This window comes from Pelophylax lessonae (assembly GCF_965119305.1).
Source record: "Pelophylax lessonae genome assembly, chromosome: 2".
NCBI classification, from domain to species: Eukaryota; Metazoa; Chordata; class Amphibia; order Anura; family Ranidae; genus Pelophylax; species Pelophylax lessonae.
Genome location: NC_138769.1, coordinates 292,265,050 through 292,292,793, shown reverse-complemented (window position 1 = coordinate 292,292,793; position 27,744 = coordinate 292,265,050). Strand labels below are relative to the sequence as shown.

At 41.4% G+C, this 27,744-nt stretch overlaps 1 protein-coding gene across 1 annotated transcript in view; it reads right to left on the bottom strand.

The window, feature by feature from the left end:
• The window catches only part of FOXP4 (forkhead box P4), a 138,025-nt gene that overhangs the window by 6,537 nt on the left and 103,744 nt on the right, over window positions 1–27,744 (bottom strand). Inside the window, exons 8-15 of the mRNA XM_082247614.1 lie at window positions 26,684–26,788; window positions 18,786–18,873; window positions 16,536–16,619; window positions 16,240–16,441; window positions 13,971–14,047; window positions 13,771–13,872; window positions 4,267–4,388; window positions 2,861–2,927 (exon numbers count right to left, since the gene is read on the bottom strand). Of these exons, the coding sequence (XP_082103740.1) occupies window positions 2,861–2,927; window positions 4,267–4,388; window positions 13,771–13,872; window positions 13,971–14,047; window positions 16,240–16,441; window positions 16,536–16,619; window positions 18,786–18,873; window positions 26,684–26,788 (847 nt within the window). The remainder of the gene's footprint in view (window positions 1–2,860; window positions 2,928–4,266; window positions 4,389–13,770; window positions 13,873–13,970; window positions 14,048–16,239; window positions 16,442–16,535; window positions 16,620–18,785; window positions 18,874–26,683; window positions 26,789–27,744) is intronic.

Here is a 27,744-nt window from a genome sequence, read left to right as displayed (position 1 = left end):
AACACAGCATAAAGTATATGTGACCCATTAATACTCATGTTCTTCATATGTAAGACTACTCTAGTAGGATGTCCATTCATTTCATAGTGTGGTCTTAATATTTTCTCAATATATTTAGGTCAAATATTGGATTAGGTCATTTATATGAATTTCTTTCCTTTATATACCTTGTATGGGATAATTGTCCCTCATTTATTTATTTTAGTTTTGGCTCATTTTTTTTCTCTTCTTTTCTTTCATTTTGTATACATTTCCAGTGAAATAGCAGGTTACACATAGGGATCTTTAATATTCATAGTTTTAAAAATATTTTTTTTTATATTTTTTAACAATTTTTGGAGTCATTATTATTGTGGCTTCTTATTCGTTTTTAGGAATGCAAACCCTCCACATTTTTGTTTGCTTTTCTTTACTTAGAGATATTCATTATAATTTATGACATATCTATATAATGATTAACATTAGTCCACATTCCTTAAATGGACTTTGGACAATCATTATCTCTAATGTTTATTTTTATTTATTATATTTATTTTTTGATGTTTTGAACAAATTCTTTTTGAGTTTGTTAACAATTTCAAATTGTCCAGGAGCCTTAGTATATTTCTGGTTCGCGGGGACACCGGAACCGGAAGTAGTCTATAGTTTGGCATCAATTTTCTTTTATAATATTAAATGTTTTTTAGGAAGTGTTTTTATATTATGTATGCATCTTGGTTCAAATATTAGATGCCCAATTGGAGAGATATACACCCCTTTCTTGGTTTTACATATATGTAAATGTATATCCATTTGCGATGCCCCACTTCCTATGATGCGCCCGATGTGATGTCATATATTGATATGAGCGGTAACGCTGCCCCACTTCTTGTTGTAAACCGGAAGTATCCGTGCACAATCAAAACGAGGCTTGGAACTCACGCCACCGCCATCTTGGATAGGAAGGCGGAAGTGAGTCTAATGCCATGCACCTGTTTATGTCTACAATGGGCACTTTAAATACCAGAGATTCCTCTAATACAGTGTGGCTGAATCCTTTGATAATGCTGTGTAAAGCGAAACGCGTCAACATACATCATACTGGCCTATTTTGAACCTATCATGATGTTTACTTGTGGATGTCTGTAAGTACATGTCCTTTTTTAATAAAACGCAATATAGCAGTTTTACACTATGTGCTTTCGTTTGGCTTGCTTACATGGTCATTGACTGCGGAGTTCATCTTTCCACATCCACTTGTGCCTGCGAGATCTTCAATATTTCTCCTGTGAACAGCTGGTTAAAGAGGAATCCATATACGTCTTTCCTGTTATGCTCTGATGACCTGTCTACTATATAGTATTACGGGTCCACAATTTTCGGTAAGAGTGTTTAAGACTACACTTCACATGGTGATGGTACACCACTCTATCTAGTTGATCACCCCTTTTATGGATCCTATCCTTTTACATGTGGAGGATATTCATATAAAACCTGCTCAGCCTGTATGGATATTTATATAATACCTGCTTAGCCTATATGCTGTATAGTATCATAGGCCCACGCTATCTGGTAAGCGTATATTATATCAGGATTTTCCTTATGGTGACGGGATTCATACATTACTGGTGGATTCTAGCATCTCCTCAGGACAATTATTCTTTTGGTTATTTTTATTCTGTTTTCTGGTAAATGCATATTTAACCTCTATACCTGGTGACGGGCTTGTTTGGTCACTATATTTCATTCTGGTCAATGCATCTTTGTGAATATTCCATTTCCCAACATTCACAATTTGTGGGTGATAAATGTGCACGTTTTATGTGATACTTTATTGTAGCGGTATCACACTATATATATTTTGTTTCTTTTTGTGTCACTCACTAAAATCCGGTTTGGACGGGGAGTTCCTCTCCTCTGCCCCTTGTGGAGGACTACACATTCAGGAAATAGCGCCTGATGACATCTTCTTCAAAGACACCTGATATTAACCCTGTAGCCTAAGTGACTTGCTTGCCTTATGGTAGTGTAAGTCCACTTGCTCTGGTAAGCATATCTATTTACTACCACAACGGAGAACAAGATATCTACATTTTTTCATCTTTTCATTTGGACTTTAGATATATATATATAATTTCTCATGACCTAATATTAATTAATTTCACCCATGGATTAATTTGATGGGACATTTCAACGTATGGACTATATTTATTTATCTTTGTATAGGGGAGTCATTATATTTATTCACTCGAAGTATATAACTCTTTCAGTGTTATGCACTTAATAGTTTTTGGTTCATTCTTTCTTTAATAGCGCTGCACTTTTTATTTTCTATATTAAACTAGAACTATGGTCAAGCCATACAATCCCATACCAGTAAGTGTACACTTCCCAATTTTCTAATAATTGTCTGAAACATTATCTAAATATTAGTTGATCCTGGCAATAAAACAATGGCATCGGCACTTTAATAGGTTGACAAGACTCTTGCTTCTGCACTGCACTAATGTGACCCTTGCAGCTGCTGTAACTGCTTAGATGTTGGCACATTGATAGCTCTATCAGTAAATAGCTCTGTGCACAGTCCTTTATTTTGAAAACACATTGCTCGATCTGCAGGAGCTTAGAGAATGTCTAGCAGGGTGCACGGGAAATTCAGCTTCCCAGCTGCATTTAACATTAAGGAGATAAAACTATTTTTCTCTGACGACATCACTAAAATACTTGTTTATGACTCAGAGGAAAAAATATTAGCTGGACATTAAGCAACTTGTCATTTATATACATTTTTGTTGGTGATAAAATTTATATTGTAGCTTAAGTCAGTTCTCTGTCCAGGGACAACTTCAGTATGGATAAACAGCAAGTACATCTAGCTTACCTGATAACTGGCATTTAACCCTCCATAGCCCAGACCGGAAATCATGTTTTTCACAAGTGTTGGACTTCTGTATTATTTCAAGAAATGCAAAAACAAAAAGTATGGTTATAGATAATTGTAACAAGCCACACATGTTCACTTGAAAAGAGAAATAATAGCTATGTTCCAGACAAACAGTTATATAAAAATTGTTGCCAGAAAAAGCTATTTGGTAGAATGCAGTTTCTCAACAATTTTACATAAAAAATAAAGCAGTGATTCCATGCTGCCACCTGCTGAAGATTCTTGGCATTGCACACCCTTGTTCACGGAGTACATGAAAATGCATCATTAGAAAATGATTTGCTCTTTTTATCCCAGGTAGTGCACATCCATTTTCTCTTTTTTTCCCTGTTAGGCACAGTTTGCCTCGTTTTTATTTTGTAGGCACTTTATAAAGCTAGGAGATAAAGATAAGAGCTGAGCTATGAGATTTTGGATCTTTGCACACTGTTTTTATGCTGTAAATTGGAGTCATAAACCTCCCACACTCAGCAACACACGTGGAAGAAATGCATTACAGGGCTAGCATGCAATATCATCACCTATATCTGGCCAATTGGTAAAACTGGATTTATGTTTGAAGGCAAAACATCACTGTACTGCTATAACCCAAACATACATAGTATAAACAGTTACAAACAGGCAAACTCTAGATTACCAACCCCACACCCTACTGCAGTGGCCAGAACAGCTCCACAAACAATCCACTGTACTGTATTTGTAGACCTGCTCATCAGAATATTCAATTTTTAGGGCTCATAGAGGTAAGTGAAGGGTACACAGTACACCCTCCGCTTGTCTTTTCAATGTTCTCAGCTAGGTTTCCATTTTCCGTTGCAAACAAGTGGTGCAGTAGCATATAAACTGTGCCACGGCACTGTCGTTTTTGACAAAGAGTAGTAAAAAGAAAAGGTAATGCTTTGGTGTGAACTCAATAGGGTTAAACCATTCAGCTCCAAACACCCTGTCACTTAAGTGCTGCAATTATCTCAGTGTGGCTAAAAAACAAACACTGGATGCTTCCTTCTGAATCATAAGGGCAAGGAGCCTTCAAAGGATTAAAAAATATATAGAAAAATACATTTTTAAAAAGAAAAAAAAATTAGAAGTCACTCTAAAATCATATAATCTACAAACTCATTGCCATTAAGCTCTTCTGTCATTTTGTAAATGCGAAAATCATAAGACAAAGAGTATATATATTATAAGACAATCATGGACTCCTTTATTATCCTTAGACTTGCATAATGCTTGCATCCAACAATTTGTTTTATACATCTCTTTTTTTCTCACCAAATGCATAAATTCACTAGATTAATACTGCCTTGTTATCATGATATGAATTTATTTTTGCAAGAACCCACCCTGTCATCTTTGGCGGCCTCCTCTTTTGGTATTCCAGCTCATCCACTGTCCACACTGCTCCTTTCACGTTTTCTACACGCACAAAGCATTTATGCAAGCTCAGGTTGTGACGAACAGCATTCTGCAGGATGACAATTAAGATATTGAAAGAGAAGCACCATACATTAACTAAAACACATTTATACAGGCTACCATCACAGCTTGGCAGCCATGAGTTAATCTACCAAAGCCAAACATTTCTTGTCATGTTTTAAGGATAGCCAGTATAGAATATTCTGTTGCCCTTTTATTCATAATATGCTGATAATTAAACCCTGCATATTTTCTCATGAGCCATTGCCTATACCATTTCTGATTAGCAAGAAGTTAATAGCAGGGCACAAATTGCAACATGTGCATATTACGGCCCTTTTCTGACACTCCCACACACAAATATGACCCCAATTTCAAAGCAGCGGCCCTTTCTCTAGTTGGAAGCCCTGGCTGGAGATGAGAGACTAATTCGTTAGGTTAAAACATTAACAGCAATTTGAGAGGTCAGTTGAGGGTCAGGCAAGCAGAGCTGAGACAGATGGGCAGGAGGGGGGTATACAAGGAAAATGAGAAACAGAAACAAAAGGAAAGGAAAGAGAAATAAAGACAAAAAACTACTTATTGATAAGAAATAACAAGTATACAAGTCATTTATAAAGACTAAACTATCTATAATAATAATCACATACAAAAACATACAATATAAGCAATTTGTCAAATAGCAGAGGTCTTTTTTTTCTTTACCACTTCTGGACCAGAAGGTTTTACCCCCTTAACCACTTGCCGACATGGTCAGCTCTGTTACGCAAAACGACATAACTGTATCTCGCTTTGTGTAGCAGATAGTGGGGGCACCTTCGATCGCTCACCATGGAGACGGAGCGGCAGACCACTGTTCTGTCAGTGATGAACACAAGGATCCTGTGTTCCACCTATTTAGGAACACAGGTCTCTGTGTTCATCCAGTGATTACAACCCCCACACAATTAGAAAGAACCCCCTGGGCACACATTTAACCCTTTGATCGCCGCTGGTGTTAACCCCTTCCCTGCCAGTGTTATTAGTACAGTAACAGTGCATATTTTTAGCACTGATTACTGTAGTGATGTCACTGGTCCCCCCAAAAAGTGTCAGTTAAGTGTCTGACCTGTCTGCCTAAAAACCGCTGATCGCCGCCTTTACTAGTAAAAAATATATAAAAATGACATAAATCTATCCCCTATTTTGTAGAAGCGATAACTTTTGCGCAAACCAATCAATATACACTTATTGGGATTTTTTTACCAAAAATATGTGGCATAATACATATTGGCCTAAACTGATGAAAAATATGTGATTTTTTTCTTTTTGGGAATGTTTTATAGCAGAAAGTAAAGAAAATTGTTTTTCTTCAGAATTGTCCCTATTTTTTGCTTGTAGCGCAAAAAATAGAAATCGCAGAGCTGATCAAATACCACCAAAAGAAAGCTCTATTTGTGGGGGAAAAAGGAACATCAATTTTATTTGGGTATGGCATCGCACGTCCGTGCAGTTAAAATAACGCAGTGTCGTATCACAAAAATGGCCTGGTCGTTAGGGGGGTAAATCCTTCTGGTCCTTAAGAGGTTAAGGACCAAGCCCAAATAAAATTGATGTTCTTTTTTTCCCACAAATAGAGCTTTCTTTTTGGTGGTATTTGATCACCTCTTCGGTTTTTATTTTTTGCGCTATAAACAAAAAAAAGCAACAATTTTGGAAAAAAAAAAAACAACAATTTTTACTTTCTGCTATAAAACACAGCCAATAAAAAAAAAATTAAAAGTCACATTTTTTGATCAATTTAGGCCAATATGTATTCTGCTACATATTTTTTGTAACAAAAAAAAAATCCCAAAGAGCATATATTGATTGGTTTGAAACAAACATTGTAGTGTCTACAAATGATGCAATATTTTTATGGAATATTTTTTTTTTTACTAGTAATGGCAACGCTCAGTGATTTTTAGCGGTACTGCAACATTGCGACGGACAAATCGGACATATAACTGACACTTTTTGGGGACCAGTGACACGAATACAGTGATCAGTGCTAAACATCAGTGCTCACTGCACTAATGACAGGTGTTTGGCAGGGAAGAAAGGGTTAACACCAGGGGCGATCAAAGGGTTAAGTGTGTCCCTGGGGGGTGATTACTAACTGTGAAGGGGGGGGGGTATACATTGATTGGGGGAAGACAGAGATCTTGGTTTCTGCTTAGCAGGAACGCAAGATCTCCATCTTGTTCCCTTGCAGAATGGCAAACTGCCGTGTTTACATAGGCAGACTGCCCATCTGCCTCTCCGGGGATGATTGTGGGTGACCCGTTGATTGACATCCCCGCTAGCCAATCACAGCGAGATTGCGTCTCCGGCGGTGCGATGGTGCCATCTAATGGCTATTGAACAAAACGACTTATAGGTACACTGTTTCCCGCAAAGACGCCACTTTACCGCAGTATTTATGCAGCAGCCGGTCGGCAAGTGGTAAAGCAATCAATTAAAAATGAAAGGAAACATGACTGGTTGTTAACCACTTGCCGACTGCCTAACGCAGATCTACGTCGGCAGTCAGCCCCTCACAGGCAAAGCAACGTAGGTCTACGTCGCTAGCTTTGAGGGTCTAGGGAGCGAGCGCGCGCCGCCAGAGGCGTGCTCCCGCGCGGTCACGCACCCCCCCGCGCGTGTGACCGGCGGACCCTATGTCCGCCGGTCACTCTGCGATCGTCGGGGGAGAGGGAGAAAGTCAGGCGGCTTGTGTAAACAAGCTGCCTGTCATTCTCCCCGGTGTATGAAGGATGATCATACGGTTCTACTATGTAGAACCGTTGATCACTGTTCATACATCTGAAGCCACAGCCAATCACAGTAGAAAGCACGCCCCTAGGGACACACATAGCCCCTCCCTTTCAAAAAACGTTAACCCCTTCACTGCCAGTGTATTTTTACAGTAACAGTGCATATGTATAGCACTGATTACTGTAGAAATGTCACTGGTAACCCCAAAAGTGTCAAAAATGTCAGTCAAGGGTCCGATCTGTCCGCCGCAATGTCGTAGTACCGCAAAAAAAATCGCAGATCGCCGCCATTACGCGTTAAAAAAAAAACAACAAAAATGACAAAAATCTTTCCCTTTGTTAGTAAACGCGATAACTTTTGCGCAAACCAATCAAAATACGCTTTTTGCGATTTTTTTTACCAAACATAGGTAGCATAAAACAAATTGGCTGAAAATGTTAAAAAATTTTGATTTTTACATTTTTTTGGGGGGGAATTTCATATAAAAAATGTGAAAAATATTGCTATTTTTGCAAAATTTACGCACTTTTTTGTTTATAGCGCATGATCAAAAAATCGCACAGGTGATCAAATACCACCAAAAGAAAGCTCTGTGTGTGGGAAAAAAAAGGATGCCAAATTCGTTTAGATACAGCGTCGCACGACCTCGCAATTGTCCGTTAAAGTCACGCAGTGCCGAATCGCAAAATACCCCCTGGTCAGGAAGGGGGTAAAATCTTCCGGGGCTTAAGTGGTTAAGGAGGACAAAAACCACATACCTGTACATAAAAATTGTCATAAAAATATCATTATCTTAGAACTGACTGAATTAACTTGGACAAAGCATTATATTAATCATACAGTACAGGACATAGAATAGAATCATAGACCATGGATTATATATAGCGTCTTTCCGGTGACTGGGCAACAGCAAAAGTTGCTGGGAATGCCTCCAGTGCACCCTTATATAACCCCACCCATTCAATGGGTGTCCTTAGGTGATGGGTATCTTTTCCTTTGAAGTTTTCTAAACCATTCTTTTTTATTTTCCTTCACTACATCTACTGACATCTACTGACACTTCTATCAAAATTGAACTGCTTATTGGCTAAGGGCTTACTAGTAGTTTCAGAATACATGATACCCATCTTGGGAAACTACTTGAACCCAGCAGCAGCGGGGCCATTCTTTATTATTTGCTTGGGGAACTGGATCCTGCATTTGGCGCTCACCTTGACATGTGGTGCAACAAGTGTAGTTAGCCAAAGAATGCTATAGTGGTCCAGGGCTGAGGTCCATTCATATAGCATCCAGACCATATGCCCACTGTAACAGGGTGAAGTTTAGTCCCCTCCAGGAAACCTGCATTGTGAATAAGGTAAGACAAAGTATCCCTATATTTATGAATGGGTATTGTTTTTACGTGCAGGATGTTTAGTTAATTGTGTTATGCCCCTCTGTAAACGTCTCTACTACACTGGCAGTAGGTAACTTTATTGTAACATAAACCATGTTTTTCGCAGACAGCACTGCCGCTTTAGTAGTTGCACTATGCCTTCCAGCTGATGCACTTCCACCTGCCATTTCTGCTGAGAACGTAAGAAGCACTTCCAGCTGCCAAGTGTTCCAGAGACACAGCCACAGGACACACAAGGAAGTTATTGGAAGAAAGTACTTTTACCCCACAAAAAAAAACCTAAGCCTACTACTACTAAGGCTACCACCTTTTCTCACCAACAGGGGTTCTTTCGCTCCACCCATCTTTGTTCGCATTTGTACCTGTCTGAATCAGAGACGTCCTGAATCTCTGGGTTCAATCTGTCATTTTCAGGGGCTACAAAACAGAATTGTCCCCTACTGGATCCCTACACTCCAGTCTGCTGCTTTACCTCAAAGACAGACAGATTTCTGGACCACCATGTCCAGTCCTGAAACAGAATTAAGGTGTTTGCCCCTTTTTGGACCTGAAATCTCTACACGGATATCTGTACAGTCCCAAATTTCATATACAGCCCATAAGATCCGTCACTGCTTCTTTCAGATCAGAGGAATTTTCGGCATCAGTGAACACCCAAGATTCCTAACTTCCCATTTTCATCTTTCCTACACAGCAACGCTTTCTACTCTTTTCTGTGGGAGACCAACTTGTGGCTCTGCCGTTCAGGCTCTCCTCTGCATCAAAAGTCTTCAAATACATGCTCCTGGCCCTGCTAAGATTCCAGGGCATTTATGTCATGAGGTACCTGGATGACCTTCTGCTAAAAGATCCCACAGCCATGGTTCTGTCTTTCAACTTCCAAAAGACAATCCAGTTTCTTTAAACTTTCGGATGGCTGATAAACTTCACGACTGCCCTTCATCCTGCTTATCGCCTGGAGTATATGGAGTTGATCTTGGATACAGCCCAGCCCAAAATCCTCCTTCCACAAGAAATGATTGCTTCTCTGAGGTCCAACTGTTGGGTTCTCAGATTAACCATGCATCCCTCAACTCGCTTCTGCATAGGGGTTCTGGACCTCGTGGTGGCCTCCTTTGAAGGCAGTTTACTTTGCTCCGTTCCACTCAAAACCTTTGCATCTCAACATTTTCATGATGTGGAACAAGCAGACTCCTTCTCTGGATTGCAAACTAATGTTGTCCAGTCAAGTGAAAATCTCCCTGGCATGGTGGATTTCCATTTCAGTCCTGTTAATCCATCAAATCATTTCTTTCCTCTCCCTGGAAGTTGGTAAAGATGAACACAAGCCTCATGTTCTAGGACAGGGTTTACAACTCCCTGACTGTTTAGGGAACCTGGTCCTTACAGGATTCGATGCTCTAATTAACGTTCTGGTAATGAGAGCCATAAAACTGGCTCTCCTACACTTGGCCCCTCTCCTACACTTTCAGCCCAGTCAGGGTGCAGTTGAACAATGCCACGGCTGTAGCATATATTATTGAGTGTAAGTGTATTAGTGGTGCGCTATTCATTGGAATAATAAAAAGTTACACATATCAATCATAAGAACTTAGCTAAAGAAGCAAATCTCAGTGCTTATTAAGCAGCGCTGATTAAGCACTGAGATTTACTTCTTTAGCTAAATTCTTATGATTGATATGTGTAACTTTTTATTATTCCAATGAATAGCGCACCACTAATACACTTACACTCAATAATATACGCTACAGCCGTGGCATTGTTCAACTGCACCCTGACTGGGCTGAAAGTGTAGGAGAGGGGCCAAGTGTAGGAGAGCCAGTTTTATGGCTCTCATTACCAGAACGTTAATTAGAGCATCGAATCCTGTAAGGACCAGGTTCCCTAAACAGTCAGGGAGTTGTAAACCCTGTCCTAGAACATCAGGCTTGTGTTCATCTTTACCAACTTCCAGGGATTATTATTTCAATGAATAGCACACCACTAATACACTTACACTCAAAAATATTTTTTTCAAGTTTATGAGGACTTGAATCTGGTGGGAGCAGTAATTCACACTTTTTTATTTCAAGGTTTTTTTTTTTTGTTGTTACTCACCCTACCATAGCAGCGCACCTTTACACTTTTGTAGCATATATTTTACCATCATCAAACGGGTTGGGCATCCCTGAAATAAGCCAACCTGAATCTATCCTGGATGTAGAACCTCATTCCAACCCTCTTTGCTATTTACATACAGGAAGTGGAAAAATGACTTCCTGAGTCACCAACACTTGAACATCCAGATTCAACAAGAAATCTGGACAGGTTTGTGGCTGACTCAAGGTGGCTGCCCTAGCGATTCCTTGGTTCCTGTTGATACTCATATATGCATTCCCTCTAATGAAGATTCCTCCTCAACTGCTCTGTAAGAAAGAGGTGAATGAATACTGGTGATTTTGCTTTGCAAGACAGAGGAAAAGGTGTTTCAGGTTCCAGTGATTCTCCTTGCTTCAAATTTGCTTGGAGGAACTTGGTACACTTGGTTAGCCTTTTCCAAACAGGCCAGACCTCCTGTCACAGGTCTCTCTGTTCCACTCTGCTTCTCAGCTGTTGGTTTAATGGCATGGCTGCTGAAACCCAGGTTTTGCTAACTCTCCCACCCACCAATCTCAATCCCACCTTGATGAAAACAAAAACATTGACCTCTCGTAGGATTTACTATCACACCTGGAGGGCCTACGTTGGCTGGTGTGAGGGCAGGCACCTAGATCCCCAGGAAAATTCTATTCTATGCTTCCTGGCCATCCTCCATTTCATCTGGACTAGCATCTGGCTCTGATTACTTTGAAGGGACAGGGTTTCTCCTTATCCATTCTATTCCAGAAACCTTAGGCTTACTCTTGATGAGACCTTCATACAATGAGTTGCTTATGTTAATCCCCCATTCCCACCTCGTGTGACTCCCTGGGATATGAATCTGGTACTTTTAAACCATTTTGGAATATGGCATTGGGGGGTCTCACATGAAAGATGGACTTTTTGGTGGCTATAGTTGGTGGCTCTTTCTTGTATGGGAAGTTTTTCCTTGCACCTCAATAACATAATTTGTCCTCCCTCCCCTATGTCTTCATCCAAAACACACAAATGAGATTTTACTCCACTGCCTGGATGTGGTCAGAGAGGTTAGTGTCTATTTAGCCACAACATCTTCCTTCAGAAACCCCCCCCCCCCCGAAGTTCCCAGGAAGGGACATCCTGCATCCTCTTCCACCATTGATAGGTGGCTCCAACTGCTTATTTACAGTGCTTATGCCCTCATAGGAACTGGTTCTTCCATGCACTATCAGGTCCCATTCCACCAGATCTATCAGTGTTTCTTTGACTTTTCAGCATTAAGTTGGTTCTAAAGGTACAAGGTTTTTTTACCTTAATGCATTCGATACATTAAGGTAAAGAACCTTCTGAATGCAGCAGCACCCCCCTCCCTCCCCAGCCCCACCTAAATACTTAACTGAGCCTGATCTTGACCCAGCGATGTGCACAAGAACAGCGGCTCTCTCCCTTTGGCTGAGGTTGCCACTCTGATTACTTTAAATCAGGTGGTGTTCCCTGTATGTGTCGTGGGCTTTTGAAATTTGCCAGTGGTTTTTACCCATAAGGGAAAGCGTTGTATTGGTGTTCTCTGGTGAGCGCAGGGTATATCAGGGGTGGAGGGGCTTGATCAGCTTCCATTTTCCTGCACTATACAGGCTCTTTGGGACTCCTGGCTTTCATTTATGGACTCTCCTCTTACTAAAAGAAATGTTTTATTGCGCTGCACTGCATATATTTAATTATACTCTGATTACTACCACAGGATTTAGTGGATGTGCAGCACTAGGGATTTCTTCTTCCTTTCCCCTCAGGCTCTCTCCCCCATTGGACAGAGAGGCAGCAGTGACATCTATTGGCTCCTGCCAATCACAGCCAGTGAGCAGAAAGCAGACCCGAGTTAATTTGCACTCTGTGTGTCAATGGATGGGCACGCACAAGCTTGCTATGGAGGCATTCAGCAGGGGGGGGGGGGAGTTCCGGTGGAGGCCCCTAGAAGGAGCATCAGGACTGCTCTGCGCAAAACCATTGCACAGAGCAGGTAATATAATGTTGTTTTTTTTTTTTTTTTAATACTTTAGAACTACTTTGAGCATCTCTTTTGCAGGTTTGCAAGGTCTCCACCTGGTCTTCTGTTCATTCTTTTCTCAAAGTTTACTGGGGGAATGTTCAGGTCAAGGTGCTTCAAACTGTCAGGTCCACAGCGCCTTGTTTTTGTGGGTCTGTTGGCTTTATTGTTGCCCACCCTCAGTTATTTGTATGGAGTTACCCCCATAGTCTACAGCTTCTTGGTCTGTGTACTGTATTATACAATGAAGATAGTGGGAATTTTGACTTGCCAGTAAATTCAACATCTTGCAGGTCAGTACAGGGCACAGTTCTCTCCCCTCTGTTTTTCCTTACTGCTTGCTACAAAACTGGAGTCCAACAGACAGATAAGGGTACACAGGGGGCTTTCTCATCAAAGCTTTTGGGTGTCCAATCACCCGAGGGTAGCGGCATATAACCCATTGTCAATGGTTTCCTGGCCTGTGTCCTGTACTGTACTCCAGGACATGACACTTACTGGTAAGTCTAAATTCCCAGTATTTTATTCTAGAAAAACTACCACTTAATATAATTCATTTTATATGCAGGGTCTGCTTACAGCTTGGTAGTGGTGCCCCGTGAGTGTGCCTTGCTCTAATATCCTCCTTTCACGCTGTGTTTCAACCAAACAAGGTCTGTCTGATTTAAAAAAACAAAGTCTGCAGTCTCTAATAATGTGAAACACTAAAAATGCTTATGATCTTGGATGCCTGTAGGCAACAAGTGGGTGTTCAAAAGCAGCAGCTATTTACTGAAAATATTTATTTGATAATGCAAATACTAATTCATATGAATTCTATAAAATTTGTAATGGTTTCCTTACTTTCCTTTCCCCTAATACAGTTCTAGTTTTATGATAATATATATATAACAAATAAAGTAATAAGACCTTTGTACAATTAATAGTGCTTTAAATATCCGCAAAATTATTGTAATTATTTTAGAACTCCAAGTAAACCTTTGGTGGCATAAATTATTACTATATTCACAGTACAAGGCAAGCCTTTCATCCATAAACATTTAACAGTAGTTAATAACAGTGTGAAAAGCCTGCACTCAAGCAGTATAATTGTATTATAATATAACGGATCCAACTTACTTTCCATGTGGCTGTGTTTCTCCGAAAGTAGGCAAACATGCGTGTAAACCAATTGTAGATCTCATTTAAAGTCAGCTGTCTGTCTGGTGTGTCTAGAATAGCCTGTATGGAACATCAGAGTTTAGGTAGACATTGGGAATATGACACCAATATATGATATGTGCCCTTCTATTATTTCTTTCTTATCTCAAAGCTCTTACCTGTCGTATGAGTGAGGCATATGTAAACGGCGGACGGACTTCGGCATTTTTATAAAATTCGTGATTCTGTGCAAGTTCTAAGACAAAACACAGAAAATCAAGGACATTGGAATATTAATGGCAGAGACACAATGGCAAAAGTTTAATTAAGTCTAGGAATGTCAGAAAACAAAGCTTTTGTGCATATACAGTAGTTTTAATATACCAGGTGATAGATACATTATACAACTTGTACAAAGACTTCAAGTGCCATAAAATATTGCTGAGAAAAACATAAAGTTTATTACATGGTGAATTTAATGGCTTGTTTGACCATTGACATACACAATTAGAACCATATGCTGTATAATTCCAACAATGTGCCCAATCTAAGATATCCATAAAAACATGTGTTTAATACTGATTACCATGATAAATGAAAATGACTTAAAGCAAATCACAGTCCATGACCATGGGACCTGTTTTAAAAAAGTTGGTATACTGAGTTTTGCATGCAATTTCTGTGTGCAGCCCTTTTGGGAGTCCATTCATCGGCCATGTTTCACCATATATAAAAAGGTTTTTTCGGGTTCCTGGAGAACTGGGCCGACTTCTCCGGCTTTTTGGTAGGGACGGATTGCACCTAAATGGGGAGGGTGCAGCAGTACTGGGTGAGAAGATGGCCATAAAGATAGAGGGGCTTTTAAACTAGGTGATGGGGGGGGGGGGGGGTACAGATGTAGAATTAGCCAGTGGAAAGCAAGATTCAGAGGGCACAAATGGGGACATTAGCGGTAGGGTGTTCAGAGCTCCTAAACCCAGGGTATGGGGAAAAATCTCAAGAGCAGCCTAAAAACATCAAATGAGGATATATGCAAAATGAAGAGGTTTAAATACCAATGCCAGAAGCCTGGCCAACAAGATGGGAGAGCTGGAGCTACTGATGTTTGAGGAGGACTTCGATTTTGTGGGGATAACAGAGACTTGGTTTGACAGCTCTCATGACTGGATGGCGACCATTCAGGGGTACTCTATATACTTTTATATACAGTGCATTTCACCTTACCAGCGTAACACTTTTGCTATTTTTTTTTCAGCCTCTAAACACATCTCTGTTAGCCTATGTGTTCATGCTCACATATGTATTTACAGGCATTTTAAAAGTAGTGCATTTAGAGCCTGCAAAAAAAAAAACAACAATGCATCACCAGTGCGTTTACGAGAGGAGTGATTGGGCAAAAAAGGAAAAATGCAGAATGTGCCTAAACACTAGGTGTGTTTAACACTTCTACATTCTTTAATTCCAAAGGCCAGAATAAATTAATATTCTGGACAATGAATGTGCCTAAACATATTTGCAAAATGTGACTGTGGTGTGTTTTATAAACTGGTTTAGAAAACGTCCTATGTGCATGAGGCCTTAAAGTGGAACTGCAACCAATTTTTTTGTGTAAGGTTTTTGATAAAGTAGAGATGATCTAAGAATCTCTGTAGGGTTTTTGAAAATATGAGTAGCCCTCACTTCCTGTCCAGGTCACAGCTCACAGATAGATATTTGTCAATCAAACAAAGAGTGAGGAGAATGGTAAAGGTTTACAAATGCCACTGCAAAAAAAAAAAAAAAAATCTCCCATGAGAAGGAAACCGCTCCCCTGAAAACTGTCAAAAGTCGGTGTTTCCTTTCTCTTTCTGTGAGGATATCTCTCTAATAGAAATGCAGACAAAAATTAAAATTTGACAGAAGATTTCACATTTCAAAAGCTTAATTTGTAGTTTCTCTTTAAAGTAGAACTATAGGCAAAACTTTTATTTATTTTTTTTTGGATAGAGTTAGGGAGGCTTATTAAGGTTTATTTGTGTAGTCTTTGTCCTAATGGGGCGATTTACCTTCACTTCCTATTCCATAACCAAAACAGGAAGTGAGAGGAAATCCCAGAAATTAAAGAAATCTCTTGGAAACACCCAGGTCATCAGAACTAGTGTCCCCGTTGGAAGATTTTCCCTCTTTTACTTTTCTGGGGACAACCCAAAATTTGGAATTTTCTTTTATTTTTACTTGCTATGATAATTATAAACAGGACAATTAGAGAGGGTGAATCTCAATAACGGGGCACAAATAGCAATAAAAACCGGCAGGGGTTCTGATCCCCTCTATCCAAAGTTAAAAAATAGTTTTACCTTAGTCATATTTTAACTGTAAATGTTAGCAAACGGTAGTAATACTTAACTGGTAGTAATATTTAACTGTGACTAAATAGACAATTAAATATAAGGGCTTAGTAGTGTTTACCTGAAGAAATTGGTGTACAGAATTTGTCCACTATCCTTCTTCGCACAGGACCAATGCTAGGTAAGCTTGAAGAGCTAATCACAGATGTGCCAGCTCTGTGTGGAGTGATGGGTGCTGTTGCAGATGTTGGGGGTTGTGGCAAGCCATCTGGGTAGGTGTCTGGGGACATTTTGTTGAGAGATGCACTGGAAACCAGGTTAAGCTGGAAGAGAAAAGGTGTCAAAAGGAAACATATGAGCATCCATGTTGGCAATTTTGAGACGATACAACAACAGATAGGGTCTTTGATGACTCACTGGTTGACTGAAGGGTTTTGGTTCGGACGGTCTCATATGTAGATGTGTCATCATTGCTTGTAGCCGTTCACTTTCTTTTGCCAGCTAGAACATAAACCATTTGTTAGCCTGATACAGTTATTAATGCATAGAGATAGATAAAAAAAAAAAATGAATACTACAACTTGGTTATAGTAATTTTTCACACAAAAATGTTGCTTACACTCTCTAGATACCTAAACATAACAAACACTCACTATCTGATAGTGTCATTTAAACATGTTTGGACAGCAAATAGACTTTTTTTGAGAGTCCCCTATTAGGGAGGAGTACATTTTGAGAACATACATACTAATGAGAACATTTTGGCAAACTTGATTTTGCAAATGTGGCTTTCACCAAATGTTTGATGTAACTGCCATTTAATTTTGCTTTATGGCACTGCAAACAGGAAATAAAAAGCAAGCAACCAGCCTAAAAATATCAAGCAACCTTTTGATGGCAATGACGTAATGCATACGGCACAACAGAACTGTTACCAGCTGGCCAGGTCAGTATGCATTGAGTCAGGATCATTCCCCTTTCTGCTTTGAGCTCAAGGTTGCTCCATTGAACATGAAAGCACAATAGAATAGACCCAGTGGGGCTGATGATTAAAAGAATAGCTGCTCAGAAGCCGCTAATCAAAGCTTTTCATTAAAAATGTGACCCCCCTACCTTCTAGTCCATGCAATGCACTCAACTCTATTGCAGATTGGGAACAGTAGCTATGCCTGTGCCGCCATTGCATCCCAATTGACATAAATGGGACTGCCTGTAGGGGATGCACGGAACACCTGTGCATCCCTGTGCGGGTAAACATGGCCCTCCATGAGCATACACTTTTTTGCCACATGTGAATGATGCTTTAGTAATAATTTAGCAGAAATTTTGCAAGTTATGTTGTGTCTATGTGCACTAATTATAGTTTTTAGTGTATTTTTTGTGAAAATAGCGATATGATGAACATTTGCGCAATTATTGCGGGGCCAAAATCAGTAGCACTTTTTTTTACTTTACAGATCAAGTGCTTTCAGAAAATAACTGGTTTGAGGGCTGGTTCACACTGGTGCGATGCCAGACATCGCATGTGATTTGCACCGCATCGCTGTGCAGATCACATGCAATGTCTGTGTGATGAGAATTCAGCCATACAAACTGTATGGCTGAATTTGCATTGCATTCGGACCAAACTCGTGCAGGACCCCTTTTTTTATCCACACCAGAAGCGGATCGCGTGGGTGTTCACACCCATGGGATTAGATTCCTGTCTGAAATAACAGTTTACACTGCGATCTGCAAATTGATCCGGGGATGTCGTTAACTTTGTATTGACACCTGCAGCAGTTTGCAGAGGGCAGTGCGATGCGGGAACCCGCACTGGATTCGCAGGGTTTCCCGCATCACACCAGTGTGAACCGAGCCTGAGGGGACTTTTCAAATTCTGAAAGATGCAAGTGAAAAATGGTAACCTCTGGATTTTTTAGGCTTCATGTACACGGGACGTTGTTAAAAGTCCCTTGAATGCTGGACGTTTAAAATGTCCATTGTGTCGCGTTTGCACCCGCGTTTAGCGGGCGTTTGCGTTTAAAACCGTTCCTAGACCGTTAATTTTTTTGGTGTATTTTACTATTGTTTGATATTTCAACCTTAAGCCTCCATAATTTCACCTTTTTTCCTTAATGCCAATGCATTTTACCTATAGGCAAAATTTATTGGAAAATTGGGTAATTTCACTTATCCCTAGTTTTCAGAATCCATTGTGTTCAGATCTGGAACAAAGGATCAGCTTTGGGTAAGAGCCTTTTTGGTGCTTTCAGATCGTTGTGGCTCAGTTTGACCTCAAACTTAAAAACAAACTTTGGTTTTAACTTACTCCTACACCAGGTGTAACTCTAAACCTGTTCTTAATCAGATTGCAGAAGATAAGCTAGGGACATCCAGCAGCAGAAAAACCTATAAACTAAATTCTGTCTATAGATTAAAGTGACAGCAATGGTGTCATCTTTGCAGGTTCACACAATGCATGGACAATCACAGAATATGAACATGCAGATTTAAAAAAAAACTGTCAGTAAGAAATAAAAATATTTTACAGTTTAAGTGAAGAACAGACTAGCAACTTTTCTCTAATAAGCATACCTCTAAGTTTATAGGTACTTATTAAGAAATATTTTTTAACAAATGCATGACACCATGGTTAGTATATGTCAAAAGGTATTAATCGTTTACCTGTATTTCCAGTTGCTGCACCACCTGCATCTGTACTCGACACTGTGCTGTGCTGCGGTCGTCCAATGCGTGTTCTGTATTCAGATGCCTGCACAGTTCACACATATATATATAAAGGAGTAAATACTGTCAAACAAAACATCACTGTATCTAACATTGCTAGCACTTGGCCAGTCACATAAATGTCTATTTTAAATTCTCCTTATACTTCAAATAAAAATGACAGTCCGATGAACCGGTGAGCATCCCACTAAGGGTCACTGATCAAAAATGGCAGACTAATAGTACAAAAACTTTAAAGAAAATTCGGGGTCTATAGCAAACTACCCCTCACTTTGCTATGGAATTCTCTTTAGCTTCGTGAATGAGATAAAACTTTACTGTGAAAACAAAAACAATGTTTTTTTTAATTTTCTTTGCATGTCATTGGGTAATATTTACAAAGTGATTTTTTATGACATCCCCTAAGAAAACAAATCTCTTCCAACTACCTTTGCCTTTAGTAAATCAACCCCAGTGTCTCTAAATAAAAACATGCAGAAAAAGCAAAGTGCATGAGACCTCAGTTCCATATGTACACAGAAAGGCAATCAAATGTGCAATATGTAGAAAAAAGAATTTATTTTTCCTGGACCTCCTCATGTCAGCCTACTATAGGTCAGCTACGACCTTCTGACCCCTCTAGGACAACCTCTAACTAGTCTTTAAAGTGCGGCTGTCTCCCCTAGGAAACTGTTCTTTTTTCAACCTCGCTCCGGACACCTTTAACCACTTGCCGACTGGTCACGTTGACTGTACTGCGGCAAAGTGGCTCGATATCGTCCATCAAGTAGACCTACGTCGCTGGACTCCTCCCCTTGTGGGCTGCGCACGCGTGCCGCCGGAGGCTCGCTCCCGCTGTATTCAGTCACAGCGGGAGTCGGGCCAGGGGAGGAGCGGCGGTGATCACCGCCGCTCTTCCCCGATCGTCAGGGATCGAGTGTGGAGATCTGCCCGCTTGTGTAAACAAAGCGGGCAGATCTCCTAAGTGACAAACAGTGACAGATTGCAGGATTCAGCATAGCTGAACCTGTGATCTGTGCCTGCGTCACACAGTCCCCTCCCCCCACACACGTTAGTAAGCACCAGGCATACATTAACCCCTCCCTCTCCAATAAAGTTAACCCCTTCCCTGCCAGTGTCATTTTTACAGTAACAGTGCATATTTATAGCACTGATTACTGTAGTAATGTCACTGGTACCCCCAAAAGTGTCAAAAATGTCAGTCAAGGGTCCGATCTGTCCGCCGCAATGTCACAGTCCCACAAAAAAAATTGCAGATCGCCGCCATTACTACAATAAAAATTACATACATTTCCCGTAGTTAGTAGCTGCGATAACTTTTGCACAAACCAATCAAAACATGCTTATTGCGATTTTTTTTTTTACCAAAAATATGTAGCAGAAAACAAATTGGCCTAAAATGTTAAAAAAGCATCTTCCTCTCATTTTGCTTAGCCACAATGAGGTGCTGGGAGGCTGCGTTGCCAGGAGGGAGAATGTGTCTATGCCTTAATGGGGTAGTCAGAGGTTCTCCTGTCCACTATTTATAGCCACAAAGTTACTGTGAACACTGAATGTAGTTACCATACCCAAGTGTTGACATATAGCTTGCGCTGCTTTACAATATTGTTGCTACTTGCTGCAGAGAGCCTCCCACAACAAGGTTACTTCTGTTGGCAGGCGACAGATAACAGCATAAGCTGGCGCTTTATGTGCAGCCTGTGGCTATCCTATTAGTCCTTATTGCTTAGGGCAGATGAGGTTCTCCATGAGTGGAGGAGAAAGGACTCCAGGGCTCTGGTTGGGAAGCTTGTGTTAAGCTTTCTTAGTTTCAAGTAAAGGCTTGTTTGCCTGGCTGAAGGCAGTGTCTTTTGGAGATGGCCCAGGACTACGGCATCAGGGCTGCATTAGTGGAGATAGCCTATGGCCACACCACCCTGTATATGCTTGATCACAGAAGGTAAGCAGGATCAGACCTGGTTAGTAGATGGATGGGGGACTACCTGAGAATACCAGGTTCTGTACTGCAGCACATATACCTCTTAACCAGCAGAGGGCAGTAATACTGATAATTGTGCACTTAGCTTCTCTAGGTTTCTGGGTCAAGCTGCCCCAGTGCTTTGGGGGAAAGTTCACCACTCTAAGTCCATGGGGGCCCTTACATGTTCTGCATCTTGGGGCTATGAAAAACTAACAGCCATAGGCATGCCTCGTCAAGGCAGAGGCAATAGGGGGTTTGTGGTTTTGGATCACGGTTGGCTACCCTAGTTTGCCTTGCTCTGGGGAAGTGGGGACGAGCCTTGGTGCCCCGGATGCTTTGGGGCTGCATTTACCATGATGCTCATGCACTCTGCAGTGTAGTTTGGGGGTGTGGTTCTGGGGTGCCAGGGTTTGCCGTCGCTGCTCTAGGGCTACGGTCAAATGCAGGTTTTAAAAAGAAAGCAGTGTACAATATTTGCATTGCCTTCCATACTAAAAAAGTTAAAAAGGTCTGACAGGGTATCACTGATAGCTAAATGTTCTCATCCCTGCAGCAGTTTCCTGTTCCTTACCATAGCTCCCATGCTCCACCAATCTGTCAACAGCAGGTGTCTTCAAACTATGGTTCTCCAGTTGTTTGGGAACTACAATTCCCATCATGTCTGTGAATCTCAGAGTTTTACAATGCCTCATGGGATGTGTAGTTACGCAACAGCTGGAGGGCCATAGTTTGAGGACCCCTGGTCAACAGTTTAAAGGAGTGATTTGTTGCTCAGGTCATTCTTTCGCTAAAGATGCAGAGGTGGAGCACGAATATTCATTCCCTCTCTTGGGTCACAAATATCAGATGGGCTTTGGATTTATCTTAGTGCTAAGCACGTGGATGTGTTTATGAAGGTTCCTTTCTCCATGACAGAATCCTGGAAAACCATTATTCTGGTGGTGAGGAAGGGACACTGGTGCCCTTTTCTGGACTTAGCCAGACGCTAGTCTACATATTTCTATAGTCTGGGTTCACCAGCACTTCTCAGGTTTTCTAGCAGACGATGACTTGGCCTAGGTCATGGTATATTTTTTGGTTGGCATTCTCCCCATATCCCTCTTGAGGGTACTACCAATCATGGCATTTATTTCCTCAGGTGATATCCTGCTGATAGCTAAGTAGAGGTGCTGCTGCTAGGTAACGTTCTAGTCTTGGATTCTGAGCATTTTATGCCGGAGGAAGGTGGAGGACAGGCTCTGTCTATTAGCAAGTGATGTGTGCTTGCTTGGTCTTCCTATCCTCCACCATGCCTGGGCTGGCAAGGGGCAAGCGGTGAAGTAGATAACTTGAATTTACTTTTCCTCTACAATGAGATTGCCATTCTTCAGTTCTGAGAGGTGGTTCTTCCCAGTTCCATCGGCCCACTTGTATTGACCCTCTGCCTCTCGCCAGTGCCGTGGGCGCTAGGAGCTAGGCCCAATACTAGCCTTCGTGTGATCTTGTGGTGACTTCTTGTTAGGTTACAATTGGCATGGGCTCTATTGACCGACCCAAAAAGATCTTTCAGGCATTCCAGTAATTTGGATGGGCCAGAACCTCCAGAGATCGTCTCTGGGACTAACTCACCTTTTTGAATATCTGAATATTCCTGCACACAGCTTAGGACAGGGGCTCTTTTCTTACTGATAGCTCTCTCTCTTCCTGGTTCTGCTCTTTTTTGTAACAGGCCTTAGTCCTAGGGTAATGTCAGGTGGGGCAGTTCCTGCGCACCCAGGCAATGTATATGCCTCGGTTTCTTCGAAATACAGGGTGTCTCAGTCTTTGAACAAGTAACTTGCCTATTGCTGGGGTTTAGAGGTTTGTCTCTGGAGCATAGTTTCACCTCCTTTTCTTTTAGATGGAGTTGGGAATGAGAGTATGGTTGACGGTTTTGTGGTTTTTGATCTCTGTCTTGCTGCTCCAAACTAGTGTCTACACACGGCAGTCCTTGGGACTGGGGTGCTCAGCGTGCGGATCTTTATGCCAAGGATTAGAGATGGCAAGACTCGACCTCAGTTTGAGTCAGTTGAAACCAGAGGCAGTCTGATTTGTTCTGATAGCAATTCAGGTCTCTTTTAGGAGGTCAGGGGTTGTTTTTCAGACAGCAGGTCAATGGTAATTTGCTTAGTCCTCCAAGATGTGGTTAGGAGTTTACCCCACTAGAGTGTATTGTGCTGATTTTATCCTTTGTTCTGAGTTCAGGTTTTATCTTGGAGGATATTAAATCTTTCAGGGTCAGAGTTTTACCAGTCTGATTGACCAGAAAATTCATAGATCCCTGTGAATTGACTCTCAACCAGGAACAAGTGTGGTTCTACTTAAAACTTTAAGTTACGCTGCCCGTAGGTCTGGTAGGGTCAGCAGAGATATCCCAGTGTTCTTTTTACTTTTCCTGGTCATAGGTCAGGGCACCTTGGCTAAAATGTGGAAGCTCCACCTAGTGCATTTTTTTCCCTGCAACTTTGCTGATTTTCAGGATGATTCCAAGGATTCGTTGGCCATTTTGACTATTGTGCTGCCATGATTTCATACTCCAGTAGACTACTATTTCAATCCAGATTTTGGAAGGCGGAATTGGATGGTTTGCAGGTTGAAATGTGGTACCGGTGATCATTTTATATTGCCAGAGGGAAAATAGGCTCCATATTGCAGAATCAAGAAATTCAGGCTATTCCACTTATCACCGCTGGTGGCAGTCTTTTTGGGCGATTCTTCGCAGAAGAATTGGGATTCCCTGTCTCCTTCAGGTTTAGATTTTGTTGTATGCCCCCAAATTGGTTAGAGAATGATGTGGCATTCAACTCATTGAAAACCCAACATCCTGTGGCAATGGATACTTGCTTCTCTAGAGAGTATCAGGATTGTGCGTTTTTGTAAAGAATTTTGTAAAAAAAAAACAAGTCTTCTTTTGGCTCAGGTGGCTTTTTTCCAAGTTCCAACATTCCATGGACTACGTTCCAAGTCAACTGAGAAACCACTCTTCCTGCTTTTTCAGAAGATGAAAGAGAGAGAATATGAAAAGGAATTCAATTCTTCCCCTGGTTCTTCCCCTTCGGCCTACTTGGGATCAGTTTTGTCTTTTCAAGGGGAATGACCACTTGGTGTCCCAAGTGAGTTTAGGGGAGTTTCACGGCATTGGCAGGGGTTAGTTCTTCCTGAACAGTCAGGATGGTTTAGTTTGACTAGCTCCCTGCGGCTTCCTCTGTCTTCAGAAATGACGGCACATTGCACAAAACTAGGGCAGTTCCTTGAGAATATAGGCCAGGGGGGTTGGCAGAAGTAGAGTGTAAGCATCGGGCTATGCTGGCAAACACTTTCATTCACCACTAAAGAATGGTCCTGACCTTGCTGCCTTCTGAGGAACTTCTTCATTTGATTTTCTGCAGCTGTCTCTCGTGTAAATACGTTTAGACAGCAGGTTGAGTTATTTTGTAGTCTTTATTCCCTCACTTCCTAAAACGATATTGCTTGTTACGTCCCATAGTAGGCTGACATTAAAAGGACCAGGAATAAGGAAAATTGTTTTCATACTTACCGTAATTTTCCTTTCCTAGATCCTCCTCATGTCAGCCGTGGATTTCCCACCCAGGTCTCCGTCGCAAGGCTTGTAAGGGAACAGTTTCCTAGGGGAGACAGCCGCACTTAAAGCCTAGTTAGAGGTTGTCCTAGAGGGGTCAGAGGGTGGAGCTGACCCATCGTAGGCTGACATGAGGAGGATCCAGGAAAGGAAAATTACGGTAAGTATGAAAACAATTTTCCTTAATTCATGCACAGACACATGCCTTAAATCTACCTCTGAAGCAAAAATATGGTACTGACACACAACAGTTACAGAACATAAAACAGTAACATTATATCATATTAGACATCCTTGCTTGAATTCATATTCTGGGTTGCTGAAAAGAAGTCTGATGTTTGTTACCACACCAGAGCTTGTGAAAATGTAGTTACTACCCTGTACTCTCCTCCTCACAGTGGCGAATACTGGCATTGAAAGGGTAAGTCTTGGTAGTTGCTATTTCTAATTCTTAAGGGACCTTTCTGCAGATAACATAAATATAAAGTAATCTTTACTGATTGCTCGTTTCCAAGGAATGTGTTGGAGTACAGCCTGTTTGGTAAACTGGATGCATTTGGCCCTTTATTGTTTTTAGGATAATGATGAACATTTCCCAGCTGGTCGCCGGCTCAGAACTCAAAAGAGCGAAATCACGTACCGTGATTGCGCGCAGGAGAGCCGCCTTCCCACAGTATATGTACGTGAGGTGGTTGGCAAGTGGTTAATTTAGTAAGTATCACACCTGGTAAATGCCTACAGCACATACAGTATATCACAAAAGTGAGTACACCCCTCAAATTTTTGTAAATATCTTATTATATCTTTTCATGTGACAACACTGAAGAAATTACACTTTGCTACAATGTTAAGTAGTGAATGTACAGCTTGTAAAACAGTGTCAATTTTCCAGCACTGCCTTAACCCTCTTGGGCATGGAGTTCACAAGAGCTTCACAGGTTGCCACTGGAGTCCTCTTCTACTCCTCCATGATAACATAACGGAGCTGGTGGATGTTAGGGACCTTGCGCTCCTCCACCTTCTGTTTGAGGATGCACCACAGATGCTCAATAGGGTTTAGGTCCAGAGACATGCTTGGTCAGTCCATCACCTTTACCCTCAGCTTCTTTAGCAAGGCAGTGGTCATCTTGGAGGAGTGTTTGGGCATATTATCATGTTGGAATACTGCCCTGCGGCCCAGTCTCCAAAGGGAGGAGATCATGCTCTGCTTCAGTATGTCACGGTACATGTTGGCATTCATGGTTCCCTCAATGAACTGTAGCTCCCCCAATGCCGACAACACTCATGCAGCCTCAGACCATGACACTCTCACCACCATGCTTGACTATAGGCAAGACACACTTGTCATTGCACTCCTCACCTGCTTGCCGCCACACACGCTTGACACCATCTGAACCAAATAAGTTTATCTTGGTCTCATCAGACCACATGACATGGTTTCAGTAATCCATGTCCTTAGTCTACTTGTCTTCAGCAAACTGTTTGTGGGCTTTCTTGTGCATCATCGTTAGAAGATGCTTTCTTCTGGGAGGACAGCCATGCAGACCCATTTGATGCAGTGTGCGGCTTATGGTCTTAGCACTGACAGGCTGTCCCCCCACCCCTTCAACCTCTGCAGCAATGCTGGTAGCACTCATACGTCTATTTCCTAAAGACAACCTCTGGATATGACGCTGAGCACATGCACTCAACTTCTTTGTTCGACCATGGCGAGGACTGTTCTGTGTGTAACCTGTCCTGTTAAACAGCTGCATGGTCTTGGACACCATGCAGCAGCTCCGTTTCAGGGTCTTGGCCATCTTCTTATAGCCTAGGCCATCTTTATGTAGAGCAACAATTCTTTTTTTCAGATCCTCAGAGAGTTCTTTGCCATGAGGTGCCATGTTGAACTTCCAGTGACCAGTATGAGAGAGTGAGAGCGATAACACCAAATTTAACACACCTGCTCCCTTGTAACACTAACGAGTCACATGACACCAGGGAGGGAAAATGGCTAATTGGACCCAATTTGGACATTTTGACTTAGGGATATACTCATTTTTGTTGCCATAGGTTTAGACATTAATGGCTGTGTGTTGAGGTATTTTGAGGGGACAGCATATGTACACTCACTACTTTACATTTTCGCAAAGTGTCATTTCTTCAGTGTTGTCACATGAAAAGATATAATAAAATATTTACAAAAATGCGAGGGGTGTACTCAATTTTGTGAGATACTGTATATTATGCTTTTATTCTGTAAACATAGTACAAAAAAAATACACAGCTGGTACTAACTTTATAAACTGTCCCATGTCCTCACACAAAGCTTCACAGCCAGGCCATCGACATTCACCATGTCCGTAAAGAGGGTGCGAGTTTGGAGGCACCTCAAAATGTGAACTTTAAAACAAAACAAGGATAAATAAATTTCGTGTGAACTTGATAATAGAAAATAAATAAAACAAACAGAAATCTTATATGGCCTCAATCCTAAGATTACAGATAATAAAGAAGTTCAAACTTAAATTAAGGAAATCAGCTTGTAAGGAGCATTTCATACAATCATTTAGGTATACATTTATAAAATATTGGTTTTCGAAGTATAGGTTGTAATTATGTACATGTACAGGAGCACCCACTGCAAAAATGCACTTCCTATAATATCTTTTCCTGTCGTAAGCATGACAGCAAACAAGTATGGGTATAGGCTCCGCCTTGCCCAATCAGGACTGGTTATACTATATAAATAAGGCGGCATTTTCTTTTTGTTCCATAAATGCTCAACCGGTTATATCTATGGAAAGAAGAATTTTATTTTTGCTCTCACCTTTCCGGATTCATCTGGACAGACGCACAGGTTCGGCCTCTCTCCTGTGACGAAGCTTCCTCTGTTTGGGTGTAATACGAGGGAGGCCCCCCCCCCCCCCCCGGTCCAGGTACTAGGGTGCAGGATACTGGTCTCTGGATGCAGGTAAAACAGTTCTGCCTTTGTGTTTGTTGAGACTGATCCAGTCTCTCCTCCCTGATGAGTTGTGGCCCCACACACTATTTGGTTAATCTGGCGCTTTGTTTATGCGTGCATGTGTATGCTTTGTTTCTCGTGCAAAACGTTGGCATTGTTGTTAGGGCGGCTGCCCTTTTTCAAGATGGCTCCTTGTCTACTTCCTGTGGCTGTACTGCAGGCTGCCCTTTCCAGATGGATGTGTTGATGGGGATGGCTCCAGGCAGACTTGCGGTCAACAGGGAGCAGTAAATTGGCATTGAGATAACTTCCGGCTCGCGGTAGTAGTGACCAGGAGCCCCGGGCGGCTGCCTGGTGCTGTATTGGTGCCCACCTGTTCAGGAATTGGTCTGTC